Source organism: Panicum virgatum, chromosome 7K (genome assembly GCF_016808335.1).
Source record: "Panicum virgatum strain AP13 chromosome 7K, P.virgatum_v5, whole genome shotgun sequence".
NCBI classification, from domain to species: domain Eukaryota; kingdom Viridiplantae; phylum Streptophyta; class Magnoliopsida; order Poales; family Poaceae; genus Panicum; species Panicum virgatum.
This window is the reverse complement of record NC_053142.1, coordinates 37,958,324-37,973,822: the sequence shown is the minus strand read 5'-3', so window position 1 is coordinate 37,973,822 and position 15,499 is coordinate 37,958,324. Positions and strand designations below refer to the sequence as shown.

The 15,499-nt window shown below is 43.1% G+C and overlaps 1 protein-coding gene and 1 long non-coding RNA gene across 5 annotated transcripts; both read right to left on the bottom strand.

The window, feature by feature from the left end:
- LOC120642608 lies at nucleotides 1-6,617 on the bottom strand. 4 transcript variants are annotated; one of them, XR_005662632.1, is made up of 6 exons: nucleotides 6,536-6,617; nucleotides 6,322-6,448; nucleotides 2,054-4,125; nucleotides 1,876-1,946; nucleotides 588-638; nucleotides 1-453 (listed from the first exon to the last, which is right to left on the bottom strand). It is a non-coding gene; the product is annotated as an uncharacterized LOC120642608 (long non-coding RNA). The 4 variants fall into 4 exon arrangements; XR_005662633.1 differs by lacking the exons at nucleotides 6,322-6,448; nucleotides 6,536-6,617 and having other exon boundaries at nucleotides 2,054-2,971; nucleotides 3,690-3,926; XR_005662634.1 differs by lacking the exons at nucleotides 6,322-6,448; nucleotides 6,536-6,617 and having other exon boundaries at nucleotides 2,054-2,965; nucleotides 3,690-3,926.
- Nucleotides 6,618-7,198: 581 nt separating this feature from the next.
- LOC120642372 (protein NLP2-like) lies at nucleotides 7,199-13,174 on the bottom strand. Its single transcript, XM_039918861.1, has 5 exons — nucleotides 11,265-13,174; nucleotides 10,920-10,961; nucleotides 10,087-10,806; nucleotides 9,732-9,855; nucleotides 7,199-9,566 (listed from the first exon to the last, which is right to left on the bottom strand). Exons 1-5 carry the CDS (start codon nucleotides 12,144-12,146, stop codon nucleotides 8,509-8,511), a joined length of 2,826 nt encoding a protein of 941 aa, XP_039774795.1. The 5' UTR covers nucleotides 12,147-13,174; the 3' UTR covers nucleotides 7,199-8,508.
- Nucleotides 13,175-15,499: the final 2,325 nt, after the last annotated feature.

Here is a 15,499-nt window from a genome sequence, read left to right as displayed (position 1 = left end):
TTAGTGAACGGAATCTTTATATTTCCTTACATATTAGCGAATGAATTAGTGAATCAAATCAAATCAAATATGGCTATAATTAATGAAATACATGGACATTTAATTAGAGCAACAATGAAGGGATGAGACATTCGCTACAAAAGAAGACAATCATTTGGTCAATTCCGACCATTAACAGGCAATTCAGACTTAGATCTCCATCCATATTTTCTTTATTTACATTCAGTACTTGGTCCCCTTCTAGTGAGAATCCTCCTCCCCCTCCTTCATTTGCCCCATCCCCTTCTTCACTGGCCCCATCCTCTTGTCAAGAATTTTAGTTAACTCCTTAATCTTGTGTTTGAACTCCTGGCGTATTTCATACATGCTTACTTCAATGTGATCCTGAAAGTCCCCAATTATGTCATCCAACGTGTCCTCAAGCGCAACATCCTTGAGCATACAAGCCTACTTCTGCAACATGGGAACAGAAAAGATGATGACAGTCTATATCCAATCAGGCACAATTGGCTAGCCTAGCCAAACAGCATAGCTCACATGCATGAAATGTAAATTAAGCATTTATGCCATTGTGAATCGGTAACCACCTTGTTGTCTGAGGTATATCCACAGGCTTTGAACTTGTCCTTTGCCTCCCTCTGACGCATGAAACAGAATAGAGCACAATGAGTTATGATAAATATCTTGCAATACAAGCACTAAAATCAAGAGGAGATGCACTGAATAGGGAGCATACACATCTAAGTCAGCCTACAAGGCACAACTGTACAATGAAAAATTAAGTATTTCGGTTCGATGCTAGCGTGGCGTGGTATTCAGTTTGAATCAGCAGGCGCTCCTGCACCTTTTCAAACAAGAAAACAATTCAAAGGGTGTTGTACATTGTAAAGCTACACTACAGGTAATAAAGGTTCCATCAGAGTTTGCCTACATTGTAAAGCCACCAAAACGAGCCAAGCAGGGAAGAAAATGGCAGCATACACAAGCCATGTTTAACCGTATGTCATCTTTACAGGAAACCAGACTTCTTATTGAGGGATCCATAGACAACGATATCTTTCTCACTGAACCACTAAGTAAGGAGTGTCAAGAAGTCTGCTAGGCCACAATGATGTATGGGTATCTTCACTGACAGAAAATAATCTTATCCGCTACCATGACAGAAGCAATTCTTGCCCTCCATCAAAGTGTTAAAATACTAATAAATTATCAGGTGCCATAGCAGAATTTGATGCCTTTATTTCTGTAAAAATATAAAACGGCTATCCCTATAGATTTTAGGATGGTAGTGCTACCACTGTAAAAATGCTATATTCCATGGTTACTTGGTTACACAAATAAGTCTGGAACTAAATTGGTTATCAAACAGTCATCTATATGGACTGCGTCAGCGATGAAGCTTAGGAGTGTATTCAGCATAGGCCAAGCACCAGAAATTAGGCAGTTTGCTAGATTTAGTTGGCTAATTTCAAGCCTAACCAAGTAATCCTATTAATGGACATGACAAGTAGCCATTGGGGCCTTGGGGGCCATGGACCATGCTGGGCATAAGGAAGCTCTACCAATAGCACTCCACCCCTGGACAGCACTGCTTCAGAAGCAACTAAAAGCTGAGAATTTGATAATACAAATGAGTATAGTCTGGCAAGAGAAATTTAGGGTGTACGTAAGAGCATAGCAATTCTAAATATATTATTGAAATTCGCAACAAAATAGTGAAACAAAAGCAGTGTGTTGATTTAGTGTGAAAAAAGGGTGGTTCAGTTTAGAATATCTTGCACCAGATCATGCAAAATTCAGATAAGAAAATATTGACACCTGAATTTTCTTCTCAAGCCAAAATCAAGGAACTAAATAAAATGTCAGAAATCATACCTAGCATATTTCAACACCAAACATAACAAGGTGTCATTGGTGGCATATATCTTGCGGCCAGAATACCTCAACTTTGCACATAAACAGTAGAAAGATGAATTCACTTGAAAAATGGACCAAAAATCAAAGAGAAGTAAATCAATTAAAACAGGTAATGTGAACAGAGGATACAACTCACCTGCATGTTGACAGAGCCTCAACCATCCTTCCTGTAATAGAGAAGATGATGTTTGACAATCTAGATTTATAGAGTGGCCATCTTCATTCTTGAGTAGACCGAGAGTGATGTTTCATGTTTTCCCTTGCTCCTGCTTTACCCTAACCAAGGCCAGTATTCTGCTAAGACAGCTTATGAGGGTTTCTTCTTGGGATCAACTATTTTCAGTTCTTGGGAAAAAATATGGAAGACTTGGGCTCCTGGTAAATGCTCTTTCTTCATGTGGCTTGTTGCCCATGAACGATGCTGGACTGCTGATCGCCTTGAGCGTCGTGCCCTACCTCATCCTGAAAGCTGTCCTATGTGTGATCAGGCACCAGAGTCGATTAACCATCTCCTTGTGGGCTGCGCCTTTGCAAGGGAATTCTGGTTTCATTTCTTTTCACAAGTTGGCCTGCGAACCTTCTCCCCCTAGTTTTCTGATACATCATTCTTTGATTGGTGGGAAAGGGCCAGTAATGATATAAGTGGTTTGCTGTTACAAGGGTTCAACTCTCTTACAATTCTTGGGGCCTGGACAATATGGACTCAGCGAAACAGATGTGTTTTTGATGGAGCCTCTCCTGATGTGGCACGGGCTCTTACCCTGGCCAGCGAGGAGAGGAAGTTGTTGTCGATGTCAGGGGCTCGAGGAATTTCATTCTTAATAGCCCCTACATCCGTAGATTAGAAAGAAAGTTTTTAGGTCGTCCTTTCCTGTCACGGGCGAGTCTGTTTCTTTGGAATCCTGGGGTTTAGTGGGTGTGTGTGTGTGAGTGAATGGGTGCTAAGTTGCGTGTGGTGGTGTGTGTCTGGTTGAGCTGAGTGTGTTTCTCTTGTATTTTTTTTGGGGAATTTTTCCCTCTCTTCTTAATATAATGAAGCGCAGTTCTCCTGCGTCTTTGGAGAAACAAAAAGAATTAGAGAAAAATGGACTTGTAACCAGTTGCACAAAAATAGCGCTGAGATTGGATTATGCCAAATTTGCTTTAAAAGAAAAAGAATATTCAGGTAACCACAACGGTTGCATGTATTGCCCATATAATTTGAAAAACAACATCCAAAAGTAAAGTGTCAACAATCGAAACATAGAATTTGGGTAAGTAAAATAGTGTTGCAGGTATCATGCATGCCCTACGTGATGCAGAAGGTAGAGAGGCATTCTTGCCTTCAGTAATTTTGATCCATAGAAAAATTCAAAATTGGCATATCTTTTAAAATTTTGTACTACCTGTGAATCCACACATGCATATCTTCAGAATTAGCAATCTGATGGAACATGGAACCCACATAAGCCTACCTTCCACACACTATTTCAATGGTTCAACCTTTCGGCAATCAAAATATGAAGAACAATAATAACAAAAGGTAAATTACCATGTTTGGACGGCAACCGGTTTACTGGATTTGAATAGAAAAAGGCTACCTATTGCCATTGCCATTGCCATTGCTATTGCTATTGCAGAGCATTACCAATTGCAGCATAATACAATTTGAAATGAACAATTTTTAAGAATCTTGATAAAATAAAAATTATATTTGACCAGCCACATTAATTGAAGATAAATATGGAATAAAGATAACAAAAATGTATGGCCAATGCAGACTGCTAAGGTACCTTGATAGAGGGATCGTTGTCGGCTGGTGCGGCGGCCGCACCGCAATCCTCCTTGGTGGTGGCTGGCGGCAGCGGAACAGCAGCCTCAGCCGTTGGGTGTGGTGCAGCGAGGCGGCGGCGAGGAGGCGAGGTTCGGGTGGAGGTTCTCCTGGTCCGCGGCACGCGGGGAGGCGGTGGCACCTGCGAATGCGGAGAGCGAGCAGACTCCTTGGCTTGGGAATCTAGAGCTTGTGTTAATGTCACAAGTATCTCGGTCTTTGTGTTTCAGAGAGAGCATCCCGGCCCCAGTTGGGGTCTTTGTGTTTCTGAGATAAGTTGGCAAACTGTGCATCAAGGTCTCTGCTGTTACTGCAAACAAGAGCATGAGCCTGTTGCTGCTGCTGCTGATATAGTGATCTGAGATGACTAATTTCCCTCTCAAACATCTCCCGTTAAACTGCAAAATAGAGAAAGAATGTTCAGAGAAAAATTCTTATTAGAATAAAAATCCGTTTCTCGCATTTAGTATCAACAAAGCAATGCTACTGAAACTAAAATCAATGAAACGAAGATTCTTAGTTTAATTAGTTACTTTGGAGAAATATAGGTCCTCATATTTTTGTTTTCTTAGCCAGTTAAAATTTCGAAGATGGCATTTACTATTTGACTGTAAAGCCGAAATAACAAGTCAACAACATATTGAAGGCCTTAAGAAACACAACCGCTGACATGTTGATTATGTATTTGACTGGCCACATGATGGATGGATATATAGCAATATGCATGGATAATCAGATATATGAAACAGTTGCTCATTTCGGAAAGTAATATGCATGGATATATGAAACAATTACTCATTTTGGCTTTAAAGTATACACTGTGACCTATGACCTTAAGTTCAGCATGTATATTGGGCTAGTTGTATGTATACTTGCATAAAAATTTTAGCTGTTACTGGGGTGTGTGGTTGTGTGTTGTAAGGGTTCTTGTCCCTTTTTCTTCTTAATACAAAGATATGCATCTCTTCTGCGTGTTAGAGAAAAAAATACCTTTTATTGGTTCTACCATGCTTCTCTCCAAATAAAATTCCTTGCACATCTTGGTAAAGGCTGGAAACTGGATTAGCCAAGTTTAGCTTGGCTAGGTAGTAGGTAGTTCAGTTTTCTAGCTTTTAGATACATGTGCCTTGGGGCTTTGAATTAATAAAAAAAAGAGTGGTATGTCAACTGAATTTAATACAAGTTAGAAACCAAAATATTTTCAAAACAGCTCGGCCACCATAGATGCATAGACATCATACGTCTTACTGGAAAAATTATTCAATGCTAAGGCCTCACTTTGGAGTTGGGAGAGATGTCTGCATGCCATTGCTTATTTTTTTTCTTTTGGATGCTTCAGTTGATAAGACAACGTTGCAAAAAAAATTATCCTCTTTGTAGATGCTTATTAAGAATTGATGTTACATGTGCTCTTAACCATCATAGGATGCAACATGGGAATAAACCAGAAAAAAATGGAGCCACTGTCCAGTTAACTGAAGAATTTTATATGACATGTCACAAGCTAGCATGCATATCTTGTCACATTATTAATATCTCAGCAAAACTTAATGTAATTACTGAAAGGGAAAAGTCTGTTTCCCAACCCTGAACTATCACGCTAGTCCGATTTTGGCCCTTGAACTACGAAACCGGACATCCTACACCTCCAACTAACGAAACCGTTTGAAAAACAACCCTGGCTCAGCCAAAGGCGGGTTTGCTACAGTAAAATTTCCGAATTTCTGGAATTTCACGCCTCTCTCAATTAAATAATAAAGAAAGCATAGTTAATATTGTCTAAAAATCATGATATTTTTTTGGGAGGTAGATCAAAAGACAAGGAATCTATTTTGGCTAGATGTGCTACAATAGACATAAAGGAATTTGAATTATAAAATTTTAAAAATAGGTAGAATTCAAAATTCCTTGAATTTTTAGGTCAGCTAAACCTATGATAAAAATGCATTAAAAATATGATAATTCATAATTTTTTATTTAGTTTAGTTAGGTACTTTTTATTGGCCCAAGTTCTATAGAAAATTCATAAATTAAAATTTGAGGAATCAAATTTGATTCAAATTTGAGCATTGCGAAGTAATTCAAAAACTTTCATAAAAACTTGGGCCAATAAAAAATACCTTATTAAACTAAATAAAAAATTATGAATTATCATATTTTTATTTCATTTTTATCAAAGGTTTAGCTAACCCAAAACTTCAAGAAATTTTGAATTCTACCCATTTTTAAAATTTTATAATTCAAATTTCATTATGTTTAATGTATCACATCTAGCCAAAATAAATTCCTTGTCTTTTTATCTACCTCCCAAAAAAATATCATGATTTTTAGACAATATTAACTATGCTTTCTTTCTTATTTAATTGAGAGAGGTGTGAAATTCCAGAAATTCGAAAATGCTACTGCTCGAGGGGGTGATTCGGACGGTTTTGCCAGTTCGAGGGCCTAGGTTACCCGGTTTCATAGTTGGAGGTTGAAAAACGGACTTCTTGACTAGTTCGAGATTGTAAAATAGACTTATCCCTTACTGAAATGATTTGGGTGGAGAGAAATTCGAAGATAAGAGAAAATAAATTATAAGGGAGAATACTTACAGCGTTTAATTAGTTTCTCCTATGCTAGACTCTCCATTATTTGCTTCAAAGCTTTATTTTCCAGGTCTAGCATAATATTCTACTGGGTAAGAAATTCCATTTCAGTAGACACTTCTACCCCTTCTGACTGCATAATCAAACATTGATTCCTTTATGCGGCATATAACACCAAATTTTATAAGAGAAATGAAATCCATTCATGCAGTAAGCACACCTTTAATGCCTGAACTCTACCCTCCAGCTCTGCAATATACTGAAGCTTCCAGACATGGGACCTCTGAGCATATTGCCAGCAACCAATTGAAAAGTACACTTTAATGCATAAAAAGCACACAATCATTGCAATCTCTATTCTCCACAAATAGGATTGATTGAACTGCAGGTGCCGCTGGGATCCGATCAAGAGCAGGAAACAAAATGCACGGGAAGAAAATCACCTAGTGAGGTTGCAGAACAATATAGGCCGTCGGCAGGTCAAACTCTTGATGTTCAGGGTGACGGCGATCCTTTTGCCAGAACGGAACGCTGGCCGGTGCGATCTGCGCGGCAACATCATCTTCGTGGTGGTCGAGATCCTGAGTCCCATGATTTAGCCAGGCCTGGAAGGATCAACAGCCTAACTCAAATCGGAGGTGGCGAGTCCCATGATATTCACAGCTCTCCAACTCCAACTTATATTGGTTGTAAAACCAAGTATCAAAAGGCATCAGTTTGGTCAAGAGCATGAAGTTATGGAAAAAAAATAAAAGACCAGATACGTACTAATCAAATTGGAAATTGAGCATAGATTACATACCAATCAAAAAAAAGAAAAAAAAAGGAAAATCTTGTCACTGTTCAAGGAGAACATCTTTACTTTGTTTCCTGTACGAGAAAATTTTTGTAACAAAAATAAGACTGGATTAAGCAGAAAAAGCTCGGCTAGGTAGCTACTTTTTTTGGAGTTATTACAATTTAGGGGGCATCAGGATCAAGTCACTGTTCAGCTTACGAAAAAAGAAAAAAAAATACATAGACACTCATCTGCTCTAGGCACTCTACATCCTCTGGAGCAGGAACTGTTTACCAGATTTATTTTCCCTATAACATTTACAAGCAGTGGCTTTAACTGCTGGCTGCAGCTTTGGGTCATCTATTTTAAAAAAATAAAAATAAAAAAAGCTTCTTTTCAAAAAAAGAAAAAGAAAAGGACTTCCTAACATGCCTGCTAAAAGAGTGCCATGCCGACCGAGTGCTGCTGATAGTGATTTGGTAATCCAAATCCCTCTGAAAATATCCTGCACGCAAGTGATCCAAATTGATCCGAAAGTCTCTCCGGCTCCTGGACCTTCTTCACCACGGAAAACCGACAGTCTAGCCGTTCCGCACCACGGAAGCATTCTGCGAGTTGCGCCGTTGATCGACAGCCTCTGAAGGCACTAGTTGCTGCGCCGTTGATCGACAGCCTCTGATGGCACTAGTTGCCGTCGATGCCGACCTCACTCGTCCTGCCCTGACGGCGAGGGCGAGCTGTTGTTGTTCTTCCCAGGTGGACGAATTGTGATGGGCCTCAGTGGAAACAGTAGCTCTCCCGTCCGGTCTCACGAGCAGCTCCACGCTTTCAGCAGCACAGAGCCACAGACAGACTCGCGCTGGGTCGGAAAGCAGCCTGCACCTCGAGCAACCAAGGCCAAAATGTCAGAATTCCAGGCCGTCACTACTAGGAGATCGCAGAAAAGATTGCTCGAAACCGACTCCAAATCGCGTCGTATCCACTGTGCACATGGTTTTGTAGCTACACAGGGTACAGCAGCAGCCACCCAAAGCACAGATATATTTTATCAAGGGAACTGAAAGGAACAGACTGAGGCTGGCACTTGGCAAGACAGCAACTTCAGAAATACCAGTTTCCTCCTTCCAATATACAGGCATCATTGCATCTTAAGCCCCCTTGACAACAGATTATTGTCAAGACCTTGAAACTGACAAGTGACAACAGATTATGCCAAGATCTTTTCGACACTGTTTCAACCTTGCACGAGATCTGTGCGACGAGTGTTACACTCTTTTTTTTCACTCTAGCCATTTGTACATTCCATAGACGCCAGTGCGCAAGCACAAACACGGATCCTCTATGGCTGCTACAGAATACTAGACCTACTACAACAGGCTATGGTTTAGGGATGACGCCCTAGGCTTCTCATCCTGTCATGGGCTATGCGCTTCCACCTGCATCAAGCAGCTACTGCTGCCCGAGCTGCTGACAAGGCACGGGAGGTCACGCACCAGCAGCTTCACGTTGTGCGAGCCGATCGAATCGAGAACGTCCACACACTCCTGGAGATCAGAGTCGTTCGCCAGGATCACCCATTCATCCTCATCATCCTTGTACTTGAGCTGGAATGCTCCTGTCGTCAGCTTGAACCTCTTTGCTATCTCTTCCAGTAAGTGATACCATCCCATTGCTGGTAGGAACTTGAACCGCACGGTGTCACTGTTGTAGGTAGCCTTGACTGTCAGCGCTGGGCTGCTTCTATCTTTGGGGACATTTCCCGGGTTCCCCTTGAAACAAGGTTGACTTGATGCACTGCCGCTGGAAGAATCAGTTGTACCGGAGGTGGAAGGATGGGTGTGCTCCTTGGTGTCATGACCGTCGACCATAATGACATCTGCTTGTTGTACGAATGATGAATTCCTTCCCATTGTAGGGTCTTCGGCACTATCGATGCTTGGGTGGAGAGAGGTTGGAGAATTGATGTAGCCTATTTGTCCGGTACACAAAGCATTAACACCACCAATGGGATATAATGGACCTTGTGCACCTTCAGAGTTTGAATGTGGTGTGACCTTTGCAACATCAGAAGCACAGTTTCTACTGCCATTGTTGTTATTCGCCAACATTCGAACTTCATCACCTTCTCTTTTCGATATACTGGATACGTGAAATTGGCGAGTTTCTCTTTGCCATCCAACAGGTGAAGAGAAACCTTGTTCTGATTTTGGGCTAGATTTTTCCTCCATTGGTTTTCCAACAGATGAAGTAGGCAATGTATCACAAGCAGAGAATTGCATCTTATCTGGAAGAGAGGCTGCTGGAACTAGGGAACCAGTAGCAGGATCATACTGCAAGGATCTATCCACACCATGGACTGAGTTAATGACAGTCTGGATCTTCTTTAATGATCGATTGACCTTGTTTATCTTTCGAGATGGCCATCGAGAAATTCCATGTTGTCTGCATATCCGTTTCAAAGTCGTTGGACAAACTGCAATGGTGTTTATAGGAGTGTCAGAAAAGTAGTTTGTTTCATAATCTTCTATTTACATAAACCTAAGAAAGTCTGCTACAGTGATGGCATCTTCTTCAGTACTGTAAATATCACAACACATTTAGATTTGATTGAGACTCCATAAATAAAGTAGGGGCTCACCACCAAGGCTCATTGCAGCATCCCTCAGGCTCCCAGAAAAGTATTTGCGAAGAACATCCAAACTAAAATTCTTCTCGGATGTACTGCGTTTTTTCTCTGCAACTCGCATTGAGCTACTATGTGCCTGCAGTGAGGAACAAGTCTTTCATCAACAAGGTACAGTAACAAAAGTTCTGTTATCATTTCAAAATTAAATGCATGCATTAGCATCTACTAGTATGAATACTGAAAATAGTCTATTCTGAAAAAGCTTACAGGAATCCAATTGGTTAAGGACTAAGTGTCTAAAAAGATATGTATCTCAATAAAATTTTTGAATGGTTGGATAAAATGGTATATTTATAATAATGTAGACCTGGTCAGGTTCTCTATCTCCTTGCTTGTCACCCAAAGATAGATCTTGGAATGCAGATTCTGTAATCGGCTGGTCATCATGTGAGGAACTTTCAGTGTTACCAGTTGGTAAAGTTCCATTAGTCTTCTTATGCATTGCTGTACCAGAAGTACCAGAATTATCGGCCTCCGCTTCAGAAACTGTTCGCAAGCTCTTGCATATTCTTTGCATGGTGCTGGAAAGGTTGTTTAATAACACCTGTTGCTCTTCACAGCCCTTGCAGTTGACTGGGAGAAAGAACTCTAGAATGTAATCATTACCGGTATGCGTGCTTCTCAACCGGATGGCTACAGCAGCATGCAGACCAAACTTACGAGCATGGTGTGCAAGCGGGTAGTCCTCAATACTGTACTCTCTTATATCAGGCGAGAAGAATGGCAGATTGGATTTAAGTGCTCGGCCAGCAATACCCTCCCCTTTCTCAAGATGACGTTCAGTACATGCATGAAGAAACCCCTGCATCTTTGCATCATTAATATAACAAGCTGATTCGTGGATACGAAGTACTGCTTTTCCTGATTGTGAATCAACCCCAATATTCTTTCCAGCACAATAACCATTATGAATGCCGTTTGATGTAGGAACCCATGTAAGGGCCAATGGAAGCATGTGTGCATGGCAAATGGCTCTTAGAACATCCAAAATCTCAGTGAAAGCAGATTTCTGATTTTCAGAGTAAACCTGCAAATGAAGAGACAGAGCATGCATTGAACATCAGTAGGTAAACAGTAAACATAACACCAAGAAAGATATTTTATGTTTACATGGAGAATGTTAGGAGTGAAGAGTGGCACCTTCTGATTGCTGCGATCTGTTGTTGTCAGCAAGTTCACAGCCTACAGAGAGCGATTGGATAAGTATAAAATATATGCTAAATTCAGTGCTCAGTATAAAATAAAATGAGTTGCCTTGCTAGTTGACAACATAGAGGTGAACTAAAATTTTGACAGAATTGATTGCCTACTATTATATATAAAATAAAAAGAATAGTGACAAATGAAGAAAACAAATGGTACTTAGAGTAAATGTTAAATAAAAATACTAGAGCTCCTTCCGTAACTCATGAATGCTTCAACTTAATATTAAGCACTGATGTCACTAAAGTAAATATGCCTAGTCTAAAACAAGTTAGAACTTGCCTGCAAGGCATTGCAAACGCTGTCCATCTCTGCATCAAAATCAGACTTCTCCTTGTTTGTGACAAGTTCAAGCACTGCACAACAAGAGCCCTTGCTGGGATCATAAATTGGCATAGCAAGTGACCCACGTATTTCATGACGAAGAGCATAATCCATTCTCAAATACTCCAGCTTACTATAATAGAGAACACTTGAGGTCCACTCTGGCACCCCAGATATGAAGACTCTCCCTGGAAGCCCTAGGTGCAGCCCAGGCTCCTCTTTCACTGAAAACAGGAAATTCCTAGACACCTCTCTGTAACCTGCAAGATCCTGGTCGAGTAGAAAAGGCTGCTCGAACGTACTCAGCAAGACACGACCATTGTGCTCAACAGGCATCCAGACTTGGGCGAGAACACCATCGCTCAATGACTTCCTGAACAAAGACAGTGCCATGAGCATCTTGTCTGCAAGAAAGTTGCCCACAGACCTCGGAATGATGTTACTTCCTTGTTGCGAACCATTATGTGGAACAAGCTCATCTGAAACTTTTAGCTCTCTGTCCACACCAGTTGGACTCAACGCTGATGCAGAATTGCTCTTCTGAGTAGATGCTGCTGTTGCGTCCATAGGTCCAGAATATGTGTCAAATGGCATGTCATCTCTCATAGCAGAAGCACGAGGAGATGATCCCAAGGATGACCACATAGCAAACATCTGCTGTGCAGCCGAGGGATCATTCAGCATCGAGAATATCTGATCAGCAACTGAAGGGCTGCAGAGCTCTGAGTATCCATCAAAGTTCATCGTGGCAGCAACACCAAAGGGATCATCTGAAGACCCCATGGGGCTGCTGATGTTGCCGTTGCAGCCGGCACGGTTGGAAGGCATAGGCATATCCATGGCTTTGCTCCACTCGTCTAGGCCAAGATCCTCCTTATCCACTCTTAGTAGTACGCCAATATGGGTTTGGAGCACTGTATTGAGCTCCGGACAGGATAAAAAGAGGCGTCTTCTGGCTAGACAGAATCTTTGTTCAACACAAGGAACAATTTAATACTAGCAAGCAGTATCTGCACAGGAGATTACTTTTCTTCCGCGCAAATGTCCTGTTGATAGCGCCGATAGACCAACACTCCGAGGACCCGTCGATCAGCAGCAATTCACCAATCAGCGCCGGAACCCAAAAGGTCTGCCCTTTGGGAGGAAAGGTCAGCAAAGGTAGCCGCTTAAAGCGGCTGCAGAGCAGCAAATTTCTCCGCCAAAATCCAACTTCGATACAGGAAGGGCCGTACAACAGGGCAGGTCTCGGCGCCAATGGCGACGAGCCAGCAACCAACAGAGTCCTGCGACGTAGACCAGCTCCCTGATCCCACAAAAACTCAAGCCTTCTTCTTTTTTTCCCACCCAAGAAACCACCAGAGGCTCGAATTAAGCAACAAGTCCGATCAGAGGAAAAGCCCAATTCACACCCGCACCCACCTCCCGGTCCGGGGAACCAACGCGAGCATCAAGCGCCTGCCCCAAATCCATCGTTCCAATCAACGGAACACAGCTTCGAGCACACAGAACCTCCAGGCACCAGCCGGCAAGAGCAGCGCGGGCGGAAGCACCCTCACCTCGGCTGAGCCACCGAACCACCCGGCAGCAGCCTCCGGACGCCTACAAAATCGTTGGAACACAAGAGACGAAGCGGCGGTGGCTGGCGTCTCCTAGACCTCGACTGGGGCCGAAGAGGAAACCCGGGGAGGCGGGGGGATAAGTATCGCAGATCTGAGGAAGCCGTGGGGGGTAGGAAAATGGAATCAGAGGCGAATGGGACACCCACCACCGCGGAGGGAGGAGGAGGCGGAGAGACAGGAGAAGATTCCAGGCCGTGGAATTCCCAAGGCCACTGCGCTGGTGTTTTCTAACCCCCCCCCCCCCCCCCCCCCCCGCAGGCCCGCCGCGGATTCCTCCTCCCACCCTTTTGGTTCATGCTCCCGGCCGCATCTCGCTCTCTTGACAGAGAGGGAGGGAGGGAGAGCGCGAGACGGAACAAACTAGTCCCCCCCGGGCGGTGAGAGCTTGGCGCGTATCGCGGCGCCCGCGATCGGGCGGATTAGTTTACGGGATGCGGGTTAGTGCGGGGATTAGTTTTCGCGGCTTGTGGCACTGGCGCCGGGCTAGTGGTCGCTGATTTTTTTTTCTGTTCTTCGGGCGCGCGAGAGCTGACCGGCGCGCACGGTATCCGTGGAAAGTTTTTTTTTTGAAATATAAAGGTCTCCGTGGAAAGTTTCCGTGCGATTCCATCCTCTTGCCACTAGTTCTTTCTTTTTGCAGGAAAAATCCTAGCGGAACCCTGTGTGTTTTTGCAGCGCTCTCGGCTCGACGGGGCGTCAGGAAAGAGGTTTAAAAACAGCCAACGGAGGAGTATTTTCAAAGGAAAACGGAACACTCAACCTCCCTAAACTAGGCAAGGACGCCAATGGTACACCCGTACGTGAGCTGTGCGTATGAGTTGTTCGCGAGTTTTTTTTTATAAGAGAAGTTGTTCGCTAGTTTAGTTCGGGCCGTGTTTGGATTTGGATGACAGTCATGACACCATAAATTTTTTTCACAAAAAGACGAATATATGCATTGAGTACTAAACGAAGTTTATTTGCGAAACTTTTTTACGAATGGGTGTAAATTTTCGAGACAAATCTAATGAGCCAAGTTCCATCATAATTGACTACAGTGATGCTACATTAACCGTGCCTAATCATCCTCTAATCATGCGGTCAAAGATCTCATTAGCTATAATAATTGCTACGGTACCATAGTTGCGGGGTGGTTTCGTAATTAGACTTTATTTAATATCCCTAATTGGTGGTCAAAACACCGAAAAAATTTCATAAAAACTTTTTAAAAGTAGGCTCAGTCAACACAAGAACCGGGCCCCTCGACGGGACAAAAAAACACACACGGATGACGTCACCGCACAAAAGACAACTTCTCTAACGCAGGGAGAGAATGATATTTCCACGAAATAATGTAATTTTCACATTTTGTTTTTGTCAAACAGTTTGAATTTTGATTGAAATTATAGAAAAAATAATAGCATTACTTGTAGAATATACTCCGTATTTTCGTAATGATATAGAAAAAGAAAGGGCAAAAAACATCGAGATAATCTTCGTGCAGCTCTGCTGTGCTCTGTGCCTCTGTCTCACGGAAAACCAAGCAATACGCTTGGCTGCGAATCGCTTGCCTGGTTGCCGGGCTGCCTGCCACTGGCGCACGGGCGCACGGCACCGCCGCCGTTCGGGTCGACGTCGCCGGGGCGGGGGCGGGGGCGGGGGCGCATTTTCCCCGCCGGTGGCGGCCGCCTGGGCTCGCACTCGGGTGGTGTCCGGCTTGAGGGCTCGCTCGCTGACGCTGACCACAAAAGCAAGCTAGCCAGGGGCCCCGTCGCATCACGGCACGGGGCGGGGCCGCGGGGGGGACTGGGAGGAGGATGGCCATGGGCGGATGCCCCGTGAGGCGTGAGCGCCGGACAGAAAACTCGTCCGGATTCTGCCGGCCCACCCCGCAGAGCTCCGTCGCGTCGGGCTGCGGTTTCCAGCCGCCTACGTGCTTTTGGGTGAACTTTTGCTATTTTCAGAAAGCATGCATAGGAAAGAAGGTTTGTTGACGGTGCAATTAAAAAGACTAATAAGATCAATCTAAGTGGAAATATTATAAGAGTGAATGAATATTAAATTTGCTAATATATACCAATAGTATGAAGAGGAGAGAGAAGTGTCATCACCATGACACTACGTCACAGTTCTCAAGTTTCCAGTTTTTGTAACTTTGTCGATAACACTCCCATTGTGTGACTGGCATAAGACTGGAAAAAATTATAATTAAGAGTTGTAAAATGACTAGTATTCTGAATGTCATGTGAATAAAGAAGGTTGAGACATTAATTATTTTCAATCAAAGGAGTACTTGTACTTGGTTTCGGTGGAAGAGGCAATGTGCGGTGGTCATTTTTTTCCCTCGTTACTCCGTAAAGAAAAGAATAAACAGCCAGTCGTGGTGTGTCTCACTGTCGGATGTCGACCGTACGGTGATCGCAGCCACCGTGACCTCGACGCTGATAACCTGTGGTGTGATGTGAGACCGTGGAATACCGGGCGAAAGACTTGTGGTTATTGTTACTTATTACCAGTTGGCTTATCTGTTTTTAGGACATCCACCAACCGGGTGAGAAACCGTTTTGTGACAACGCTAGCATGGTAACAGGATAA